The 12396-nt window shown below is 41.5% G+C and overlaps 1 protein-coding gene across 5 annotated transcripts in view; it reads left to right on the forward strand.

Annotated features, from left to right (window-relative positions):
- Positions 1–12396, forward strand: part of CFAP20DC (CFAP20 domain containing) — a 260697-nt gene that overhangs the window by 131689 nt on the left and 116612 nt on the right. For all 5 annotated transcript variants that reach the window (XM_084794501.1, XM_084794503.1, XM_084794502.1 and 2 more), the window contains one exon: positions 4329–4466. In XM_084794501.1, coding sequence (XP_084650627.1) covers positions 4329–4466 — 138 coding nt within the window. The remainder of the gene's footprint in view (positions 1–4328; positions 4467–12396) is intronic.

A 12396-nucleotide genomic window follows, 5' to 3' on the forward strand; every position in this document is an offset into this window, starting at 1 on the left:
TTCTTTCTTCCTTGTTCCTTTTATGAAGCTACTGTGTTGGACATCTTAGATCTCTTCTTACCTCCTTGTTCATCCGTTTATGAAATGCACTCATCCCATCCCCTCATGGCCAAGACTGTCTTTCTTCCTTCTCTGTGTATAATCTTCCTTTAAGTACTTTCTGTAGTGCTGGCTTGGGGTTCCTCAATTGCTTTAGCTTGAGCCTGACTGGCAATATACATACGTCTCTGTCAATTTCAAAAGATAATTTTGCTGCATATAACATCTTTGTTAACCATTATTTACTCCCAGGGCTTAACATGTATCACTGAATGTATCTTAGGCTTTAAGAGTTGCTGACAAGAGATTTGATGTTATACTGGTGCATTTTCGTTATAGTTGAGTTGACATTTTCCTTACAACATACAATATTGTCCTTCGCATTCTATTTTTATTCCTTGACTGTTATGTGTTGTAGAATTATCTCACATTAAAGTTATAAATGCTTCGTGTATAGGTGTCTATTTCGCTTTTGGGCTTTGGGAATTTCCTTCTATCATTTCAATGACTAAGTTAGATTTTGTGGCAGCTCCTTCCCCATGGAGTCTTAGGTTTGGTGTCTTGAATATATTCCAAAGTTCTTGGACAGTTATTTGATGCTTTCTTTTGTGATGTTTTGTAAGTGTACCTATGGATGCATGTGTTGCTCCCTCAGCCTTGTCCTGATAGTCTTTATTCTACTTAGTCTTTTCTCATGATGATTTTCACTGTTTTTTATTTGTTTGGTTGACCTTTCATGTTTAGCATTTTTATTGGGTATTTTTAAAAATTTGTAATTCCATGCTGAATTTTTACTCAGGCTTTTTAAATTTTCCTCCAAATGGCTGTTTCATCCACTTTTTACTGATTTCCTTATATGGATCTTGAATTTCCTTATTTCATTTGTCCGCTCTTTAATGTCCTCTATGTGTCACAGATCCCTTTGAAAAGTAGGACTCTGAAATCTTTGTCTGTTACTTCAGATGTCTCATTATCTTGGGTTTCTGGTATTCGGAAGCTGTAATTTTGAAAAGGTGTCATAGTAGCTTGCTTTCTCATGCCTGTGTGGAGAGAGAGAGAGAGAAAGAAAGAGAGAGAGAGAGAGAGAGAGAGAGAGAGAGAGAGAGAGAGAGAGAAAGTTACATCTGTTGGTATGTATGTGTCCTCCAGTTTTTAACATTTTCCCTTTTTCACCCTGTTTGTTTCCTCCTTTTTTTTTTATCTTAATTTATTATAATTTATTCAGATTACATGCCAATTGTTATCCCCTCACTTGTATCTTCTCCTTCCTACTTCCTCTTCTGCCCTATTCCTCTCTCCTAGACCTCTGACAGAAGGGGACCTCCTCCTCCACCATATGACCACACCCTACCAGGTCTCACAGGGATAGCCTGCTTCCCCTTCCCCTGTATGCCCCTGGGCCTCCCTATCATGGGGAAGTGATCAAATTGGGGGCATCAGAGTTCATGTCAGAGGCAGTCCCTATTCCCCCACCCCAACAACTGTAGAGAATGAGCTGCCCATTGGCTACATCTGAACAGGGGGTCTAGGTTTACTGCATGCACTGTCCTTGGTGTAACAGATTGTGCAGGCCGCCCTGGGTCCAGATCCACCAGTCTTGATGGCCTCCTTGTAGGATTCCTGAACCCTCTGTGCCTGCATGGACCCGGGAACTTTCTGTAGATTGTTGGAGTGACCTGAAGTAGGATCGACTTATATTCCAGACCATGGAGTGTCCTCTGGGCTAGAAAACCCAGACACTGGTGTTTTGTAGTCTCCAGTTCAGTCTGCTACCCAGAGCAGACTTCGGAGATTGCACCCACGCCTGCAGGGACCCAGGGACTTTTCTGTGGATTATCCAGGTGGCCTGAGGCCAGGCCCACTCGAATACCACACAGTATGGATCCCTCTCCCCTGGGAATCACCAGCACTAGTGTTTTGTAGTTCCCAGTTCGGTCCTTAAGTCACTATGTAGTCACTGCTATCCTGCAGTGTTCGGCACTGCCATCTTGGATCTCCCCCCCCTCCCTTCTTTGATTTTATGTGCTTCTTCTGGTGAGTTGTCTTCACTTGGGTTTCTGTTCCTCACCATGACTTGAGGAGAAACTGACTGAAGAAACATGGACAGTTACTTGACAGAAGCTCTGAAGTTGACTTGCAGTAGACAGCATTAGTGTCCCAAAAGAGTTCAGAGATAGAGGCACAATGATTCAGAGTGAGGAAAATGTAGATTATAGGTTGGGGGATTTCATTCTGGTTTTTAGTTTACAATTTCTTTGAACTAGAGGTAATTTTAAAAAAGGAAGGAGGCAGGTGGTAGTGGCACTTGGGAGTCAGCACTTGGGGAGTCAAAGACAAGCAGATCCCTGAGTTCGAGGCCAGCCTGGTCTACAGTGTGATTTCCTGGACAGCCAGGGCTACACAGAGAAACACTGTCTCATAAAACCCAGGGAGAAAAAGTGGAAGTCAATGGGAAATGGAAGAGAGTTTAGTATAAATAAGAGGGAGACTGTATGGATTGGGGCTATGAGGAAACAATAACAAACAATAACGAAAATATTACCGATAAACTTTAGAACAAATAAGGATGTCATGAAGGCCTGTTTGGGTGAAATACAAGCTAAAGCAAAACAACTAAATACATGAAGTGTCGCTGGGAAGTGGAGAGATGGGCCTGCAGTTAAAGGCACTGGCTGCTCTTTGAGAAAACCAGAGTTCAGTTCCCAACACCCACGTGGTGGTTCACAAGCATCTATACCTCCAACCTGAGTGGATCCAATACCCACTGCATGCATGTGGTGCACATAAAATAAAAGTTTTTTATGTCAATAAAAAATAAAATCAGAAGTTACTATTGTTGCAGAGTAGAGACCAAAAGACATCACAGCATGACCAAAGACTTGAGAGTCTTTTTAAGCTGGTCTTGGCGTGCCTGGACACCCTTAAAGTCCATCTTACAGGGAGCTTTTAAAGCAAAGAAAACAGAAAAACTTCATCCCAGCTGGCCGTCGGAGGGGAGAGTAAAACAAGCAAGCCTTTTAACAGAAGCCAAAGGCATGTATTTTTAGCCAGGACATTTTGAGCCCAAATTTCTAGAACAAGGTTTACTACTTTGCCATGGGACTTTTCATGGTAGGGATACAAGGAAGAGGGAGGGGAATTAGTTTCAGGCTAAACCAGAGATGGCTGCATCTGACATGAGATGCGGGAGCCTTTGCCCTGTCACACTATAACATCATCAGTGTTTCTTCCCACATAATTTCATGCACTGTTTTTTAGTTTGCAGGTTCTCTTAATAGGGAAACACTGCTAGTGTCAATAAATCAAATAACTTAAATCATATATGTCCTGCTGCTCAGAGAAGCTTCTCTATGAGCCTGCAGAAATCACCCCTGTTAGCACCCACTCCTTGCCTACCAGCTCCAATCCAATCCTGCTATGCTAGGGACTGTAGCTTTCCTGAGGACTTTCAGTGACTAGGCCTCTAAGGTGGTCTGGAAAATTCTCTCTTTGTGTTTTTTGGTTTTGGTTTTGGTTTTGTTTTTTTGTTGTTGTTGTTGTTGTTGTTGTTGTTTTTTAGTGTATGTTTGCTGGGTATTCTCTTCCTCGGCAGGATCTCAGATGTCTTTCACCACCCATGTCCCCTGGTTCTTGTATGAGGGAGCTTGCATTTACTGTCCAGTGTAAGGCTCAATGCGTTTGTTGGGGTCCCATGCTGTTGCCTGCCTAGGTACTGACAGGAGCAGTAGCTGCCATTTTATCATCCACTTGTGGAGAAACCCAGCTCAAGGTCCCGTGCAACACTTGTGCAGCAGGCTTCCCAGCCAGCACCACTCAGCTGCTCTGTGCCCTCAGCACAGCATCCAGCTGCAGCTCCATCCGCGGGCATCCATGTTAAGTCAGCACACATTAATGGCCACTCCTGACGACTGTGCAGAAGATCCTGTAGCTCTCACGTCAGCTAATCTTTGTTCCTCTGAGGGACCCGCCTTTGTTTTCCCATGCTTTTCTGCTGTTGTTTGTGCCTTTCTAATGTCCTTTGGCTCTTTCGTTCATAAGAATCATGTCTGTTTCAGGCTTTTCTCCATGGGAGAAGAGGCAGTTTCTCATCTCCTTCCCGGAGCTGCCAAGCCCATTCCACAGACATCAAGGTTAAAAGTTTGAGTAAGGCGTCCAGAGCCCAGAGCTGTACTCTGAAATGTTCTGCTCCACTTGGCGTCCTTATAAAGTGTGTTCAGTTGGCAGAATGGCTTGTACTTAGGCATGGCTGCTCTTCGTTTTACATTGTATATGACACTCCTTTCCAACAGATGAACCCACAGATAGTATTCCACGAAGCTGTCAGCTTTCAGCAGACGTTCCTCATGTCACACAGCTGTTGAATATGACAAAGCTCCGCCAAACTGAAATAAAATTTGGAGATCATCCTCTGAGATCAGCAGAATCAGGTATGCACCGAGGCTCCTATAAGCATCATCTGTGTCCCCTTGCCCCGTGAAGGTGTCTTCCTCTAAAGATGTCCCTATGCCTCACTCTTCCACAGTACTGTCAGTGTACTAGGCCAGGGCCTGCAAGCTCAGTCCCCTGCCAGCCCAGGTGGACAACTATGATGACGAACTTGGCATGTGACATTTGACCCATATGAACCCTTATCTGCTTCAGCACTGTCATTCGCTGGGGGAAAGGAGAAGGTAGCGAGAGACGTGAAACAGTGCTCTTCTGTAGAGTGGTTGTCCCTCCACTGAAAGGCAACTTTACTGGAGCACTACAATAAGAGGCAAGCAGTGCTGTTCTCTGTGAAGGAGGTATAGGGAGTGGCAGGTCTGCAGCCGACCGCAAGTTCACTGTCAGTTTAAAAAGGAAGCTGCGGTTCAGCTGTAGCTAGAGTTGCCCTGCCTGAATATATAGCATTCATCTTTAAATAGTCACCATTTTTTAAAAATGCCCTGTGAGCTAAACAAAATACTGTAAGACTTCCAGTGTTGCACCTCTGCCAGCCTCACACCAGCTGACCAAATCAATGAAACGCCTTCATATCAAACCCAATATAAGCTCAACTCCCCAGATGTTTGAACCCCTGAGGCATTTTAAAATTACAACATTTGACAGCACAAAAAAAATTTTTCCTGATGTCTACACCCTCCCCACAGAGACCCTTAGTTAATTGGCGAGTCTGTTTTATTTTGTCTTTGGCCTCCTCTAGTGATGGTTAGGTGCAGCCAACATTGAGAACACTGGATCTCTCAGCCTGGGAAGGCCATGTGCTTCAAGTAACACACAGATACAGGGAGCTAACTCAAAAGAAGCTAAAGAGTAGGCATAGTGGCAGATCATAGCAGTAGATCCTGAAAGTACTCTATGCATATTAATGTATTTATACTAAATTAATAAGAGACTTAGGGAAGTATGTCAGGACAGAAGACTGAGTAAGAGCAAGGTGATGACTAATCCTTGGTTCATTTGTCAACGAAATGGCTTGACTGATTGAACGCTCTCTTAGAATCATACTGTGGGAGGGTCGCTCATTCTTCCGGTAAAGAGACAGTGATGTTCTAGGAAGCTGAATTTGACAGCAGGACTCCAGGTGACGTTTGAAACTAGGTGAGAGGTTGAGACAAAGGAGGGTAACTAAGATGCCTTTGCAGTGATCAGATAGAAAACAGAAGGGTCCAAAGTGACAGGGCCTGGGCCACTGTCAGCAGCAGCCCTGAGAGAAGCTGCAGGGGGAAGCGGCAGGATTGGTGGCTTCTCACATAACAGGAATGGCCAAGAGTGCTCGGATTAAAAACAGGGAAAAGCAGAAGCTTGTAATGAAACTGAAGGCGTGAACTCTTTACCCACCTGTATTTTCTCTGTCAATTTTGATCAGCATTATATGCCAGAAGCTGCAGTTCCCTAAAGGATCAGACCTCTTTTGTCCTTTTTTTCAGCACCAAAGAAGTCTGTATGTTAGTGGGCACTATACTATTAACCCTTGATCGTATCGTTCCCAAACTCACAGAAAAACAGAGTGTAGAGTGAGACCCTCACCTGCTTCACAGTTACTAGCTTTGGATAGGCCCTTTTGTTACCAATGAAGCAAAGAATGAAATATGTGCACTTGCTGTGTATATACCATAATAAGACGCAGAGAGAAACAGAAAGATTTCATTGCAAGCCATGTTTGTTAAGGAGCCATGGACACACATATCAAAGCATAAAAGTAAGTTCACTGCTTTTCAGGCAGCAGTTTAATCTTAAATTTTGCCACAGAAGTACAGGAAGAGTATTTTCAATAGCAGACGCTGTATCTGCACCTGATGTAGATGATAATTTCAGTAACAGGAATGACTAGTCTGTGCAGCACATCAGGTGACATGATTACGAATGGTCCCTTTTTACCCTCTGTCCTTCCAGCTGAGTGCTTTATGAGCGGTCTTTAAAATAAAAACAAGTGTATTCACAATATCATTGTCACTTTTATTTAAACCTCCAAAGATGCTTAAACTGAGTAAGATGTAATAAATACTAACTACATAGAAACACTTTCACATATTCAAGCCTAACACATAGAAGAGAAGTTTTTTTTCTTTTGTAAATTCTGTAAGTAGACTCCTGGTACATAATAATACTCAAGTCCATGCCAAAATCCACGAGTATATTTCTTTTTCTCCTCAAATACCAATTATATCCATTTGTGATCCATTATGATTGCTTTTCTTAGGTCAGTCTCATTGCACATTCACGATAGCCAAAATGACATGAACTTGCATAGTACTGTGTGGTCCTCCTTTTACAAATACATTCCAGTAGCTGATTTTCATATATGTGGACTTTAAAGTTTACTAAAAACGAATATATTAATGGTTTCTCTCTGTACAAGGTGTTTGATTTGAAAGGTACTTTTTAAATCATTGCCAAGCCACCAGATGTGTCTCTATTTGAACTATTCGTTTCTGTCCCTTTCTAGAAAGTGAATTCCCACAATGAAATTTGAATTGCATGAGAAAATGACTGTATGCTCATACAATTGGCTGTGTAGTGCTCATGTAAATTTTGATATTTTATCATAAATGCACATATTGAGAGATCCCAATAAAGCCTCTAGAGAAGTAGCCACTTCCCGTGGATTTTCATATAACCAAAAAAAAAAAAAAAAAAAAAAAAAAACCTTGAGATTTTTTTTAACTCTCTTAGCCAGTATTTTATTGAATGCCATGTAGCTTAATCAAGAGCACTGAATGGAATTAATAAAAGCACTGTTTCTAAGAAGCCTGTGCTTCCAAAAAGCTCCACATTACCCTCATTCTCTCTGTCAACTCCCAGTGCACAGTAGCTAATGACTTTAGTGCTGTGGAATCTGATCGTCTTACTTCCATTAATAGGACCCAGTTTAATTGAACCAGAGAATGTGGTCTGGTTATTGAAATGGAGCATTCACCATTAATGACAAGGTACAGTGGCCCCCTGAACACAAATCAAAAGTCGTAATTAAAAATCGGAAGATGCCTTTCCCCATTGCGCACGTTTTCACAGCAGCTATTTTCCTGGGTTTTCACTTTTTAAATAAGAGGAAACAGGCATTCCTACCACCTACTGTAACTGCTGACTTGTGAATTAATGCACCTAAAGACAAAAGAAAGAGGGAGGGAGGGAGAGGTGGGGCAGGGAGAGGTGGGAGGGGAAGAAAAAGGGGGATGAATTAGGAAGCTGTCTTTGGCACTGGTGATATTTGTATTAGATTTCTGTGTAGAGTTCATATTATGAAAGCAAAATTTAAACCAAAGACTAAAATCTACTGTGAAACAAAACCTAAAAGGAAAATGAATTAGTGTATGCTGTCATAGAGCCAAGTTATGGTCTTATGTATCAGTTGAATTAATATTGTGAAAATAGCTATATCGCCAAAAACCAGTCTAAAGATTCAGTGCAAACCCTGTGAAAATTGCATGACAGTCTTCTATAAATAGGAAAAAATAAGTCCTGAAATTCATTATAAAAGCACACTAGACCCCAGACAACTAAAGCAGTCGTGAGCAAAAAACCAATGGTGGAGGTATCAATATACCTGATTTTAGGTTATATTATGGATCCATAATAAAAAACCAGCATGATACTGACACCAAAGCAGATATATATACATCAACAGAATAGAATAAAGGACCAAAGAAAACCCACACACCTACAAGCACCTGAGTTTTGAGAAAGATGTTCAAAACATACAGTGGAGAAAAGACAGCCTTTTCAACAAATGGCACAGGGAATGCTGGACATTCAGATGTAGATAAATGATTCTAGATCCCGGTCTCTTACCTGGTACACCAATCAGGTCAAACTGGTTGAAGATAGTAATATGTGAAGGGAGCCTCTAAAGACTGTTGGTGGGAAAACACTTCAAGATATAGGCATATGCAAGAACTTTGTGAAAAAAGTCTCCAGTGGCTCAAGGAATAAGGCTACAGAGTGGGAGAAAAATCTTTGCTGTGTTACAGGGAGCCCAACAAAGTCCAGTCAGACACAATCTACAGCCTATAGAAAGTCTTTACTCCAGCTAGCTGGTACTATACCATGTGGAGCACGTTGTTTTACCAAAGACACTGTAATGCAGAGGTGAAGGCTCTATTTAGGCACCAGCTCAACATCTCCATCTTAAATGAGTTGTGTACATGTTGTCTAAAGCAGTGGGGCCTTGCTGTCACTTTGCGGAAAGAAACCTATAGTCTTGGCTATAGCCTGTGATATTTGGAGATTCCCATCAGGCCCCTTTGACCAACAACTCAATTAGATGTAACCCAAACCCAATACTGGAAGTTTCATTGGGTGACAAGAGAGATAGCCAGTTGAGATTCTGTCTTCTCCATTATTTGGCAATTTCATTTAGATCATATATATATATGTGTGTGTATGTTTGTGTATGTGTATTATAATTAAATATATATTTAATAAATACTATATAATATATTTTCTTATGTACTTTCATTATTTATTATCCCCCCAAAACAATCGGGATCCTGGGCTAGCGAGATGGCTCAACAAGAAATGTTACTTGCCGCTTAGGCCTAATGACCTGAGTTCTGTCCCCTGAAATTTGCATGATAGAAGGAGAGAACTGACTCCTTCTCAGCATGTTCTCTGACCTCCACAGGCACATCACTTATGTACACACACACACACACACACACACACACACACACACACACACACACACACAATCAGAGACAGAGAAACATATGTTTGAGGGGGACACTACAGGGATCCCATTTTTGGTTGTATTCTATAGCACCTAATTTAGTACTTAGCACCTTAATACTTAGTACTTACCAGAAGCACAAGAAACACTTGCCGACCGAGTAATCAAATGAATGAGTAAAACAATGCTAAGCAGATGATTTGAACACAGGCCATTTACCAACAATTCCTCATGGTCATAACCAAAGCCAACATTTAGTGACCTGTCACTGTGTTCCAAGCACTAAACCCCAGGCATGGCTGTCCTACTAAATTCTCACTAAGCCTTATTGGGGTAACACCATCAGAATCACCATCTTGTAGATGAGGAAACTGAACCTGTCACAGATGAACAGTTAGCGAGTGGTGGAGCTAGCGTGTGAGCAGAAGTCTGGCTGTGGAGCTGCGTCTTCACTGCTGACTCCGTTCACGATCTCTCCTCAGTATTTTGGAGACTAGTTCCTGGAAGCCTGCTGGATTTATGGGAAAATGCCACATTTCTGTCCCGTATCCAGGACCAAGTAAACTGTGTTCCTTATTCAGGATAGAAGGCCTTCTTGAAATACAACCATTTCCCTTAAAATTAGTTCTATTTTTCCTCACAAAGCATAAGAAACAAAACCTAGGATAATTCTTGCTTTTCAATAAATCAAAACCTTGTGGGGAAAACTATGCTGCACACTGCAGAACTGGGCCAGCCTCACACACAAACTGTGTACGGTCCTACTGCAGCCCAGCACAGAAAGATACAATCCAGATGCAGTTGTTAATATCATTTTATTGCCTTGAAAAGTGTCGTAAACTTTCTATTAATGAGATAAGACTACATACTGGCTTTAATTATGTGTAAAAATTGGAGATATACTGGAGTCTCCCAGGGCCTGTCCTGCCTGGGGCATTTATGTGTCTCCCTTTCATCCCACTTCCATGGCTTGTACCTGACAGTTCTCCAGCAGTCTGAAAACAGCATTTGATTGGCTACTGTGCACCAGGCCTAGGCTCTCAAATTACCCCACAGCCCACAAGTACCTTTGGAATGCCTTACCTGCCAGGCACTGAAGCCACCTCAGTGCGGCCTTCTCTCTTCTCCCAGCTCCGCTCCCTTTGAAACAGGACATTAAAGTCATATGTTAGCTGCTTAGTTCCTCACAGACCTCATTAATCCCTGTGACAAGCATTGGATTATAATATTCATGAAGTTTTGGTACCTATCAATACAATCATTAATCATCCACTTTTGAGATAACGTGGTTTTAGCTAGAAGGCTTTGTAAAATTACATAGAAAACACATATTGAATATGGGAAGACTCTCATACGATGTCCTCCTGACCCACATTAAATGAGGGCAGCGTCATGTAATTGTTTTAAGGCAAATGAATAGAAACTTGTTTTTGAGCCCTGGCTCAGACTGAGGACACGGCTTAATTTCTTCTCCTGTGGACACGGAATGAGGACATCACATAGAGGAAGGCCTAGAACTGCGTAGGCATCTGTTGCGTTCATCATCCTGCAGGCCTCAGTGGAATTCCCTTGACCCCCTTGAGACTACAAGCTCACCGGATGAGGTAGTGCTTCATCTCTCTCGCTGTCTCACTCAGTGCCAACCAGGCTAAGCACCTGGTCACTACTAAGGAATAAATGACTATGGATATATTTTGTAAACTTTAAACACTATCCAAGGTGGAAAGATCTTAGCAACCTATGTGCTAGACACCAATTCCCTCCAAGACACAACGCAAGTATGTAACATGCCTAGTTTCATGTAGTCTTAACAGACAATGCTGTGATTTAAGTACGTTGTTAGCCCAGTCTTAGGAATGGAGAAGCTAAGGCATTAGAAAGTCGGATGGTTTGTCCAAAATAATAGTGCTGTACTAGAATCAGCCTTTGCTCATGTTTTGTTTGTGCTATAGAATGACACAATATGCTAAAAATAAAAATTAATCCCAAGTCTGGACCCTGGTGCCAAGTTTAATTCTGAGTGGACTGGTAGATGAAAGTATTAGTCATGGCCCCTCAGTGGTGAGGGCTGAAATGAAGCATGTCTGTCTGGTTACGCTTTGAAAACCTTGCAAGCTTAAATGACTATAATAATTAGAGCATTGTATCTTGAGACAAAAAAAAATGGCTGTTTATTTCTCTAAAAGACAATTAGAGAGTACAGCCTTAGGTTTTACAACCTAACTACAAAGGCATGTACCCCTCAGTGAAATAGCAAAATAATTAATGCTAAATCCCTGACCTCCACCAAATTCGCTTTCTACAAACTCAAGAAAATGAAATGCCTTGAGCAAGATTTTAATCTAATCTTGATATCTAACCTCACTTTATGCAGATTAATGTCAGCTTTTAAAGTAGCTGCTTTTTAAATCCAAAGCACACACATCCTGCCTATAGTCTCCTTCTATTAAGATGTTTCTTGTTGAAGAAACTCTGTCCCTTCTACTTATTTTAGAAACCAAAAACCTAAATTACTTCGCCTTGTAGGATTTAATTAGGAACCTATCCAAACAAATGCATAAAATAATGCATAGTAATGGAGAATTAACTTTGACAGGTAATAAGATTCTAGGCAGTGAATTATAAAGACAAAGAAGGATTTATAAAACTTGTATGTTCGTTGTGGTATCAAGCTTAAAGATATCTTAAATAATGGAATATTTGTACTCTTTATAGCCAAAATTATAAAAAAAATTTAATAACAGACAAATGTAAATACAGTGTGGTGGCTTATTCTATAATAAAACCTGATGATAGGTCCTCTTCTAAAATCCATGTTATTACCTAGTGTGAAAGGGCAAAGGTTTCTCCATCTTGTAGTCCTGCTGAGAGCATTACAGGTTTGACTAGAATTTGATCTCCTTGATGGGAATCCCATGGAAAATCACCCAACTCTGTTCTAGCAACTCAAGGTCAGGACACCCTAGCTAACTTGCTTTAGGTTTTTGCTAAACTGCCTTTTGTGCAAACCTCCCCTTCCAGCTAACTGCTTTTCTTACCTTCTGGTCAGATTGCTTGCTTTTACAAAGCCCCCTGCAAGTGCCAAGTGAGATGCCAGGATGTAGCCTCCGCCTTTAATAACCCCGTGTTCTGGGCACCCATGGTCACACCTAGGACCCTCCAACACTTGGGTGTGGTATTAGCTGGATGGAATAAAGACTTTTCAGTTG

The sequence above is a fragment of the Acomys minous genome (genome assembly GCF_964271855.1).
Source record: "Acomys minous genome assembly, chromosome: 9".
NCBI classification, from domain to species: Eukaryota; Metazoa; Chordata; class Mammalia; order Rodentia; family Muridae; genus Acomys; species Acomys minous.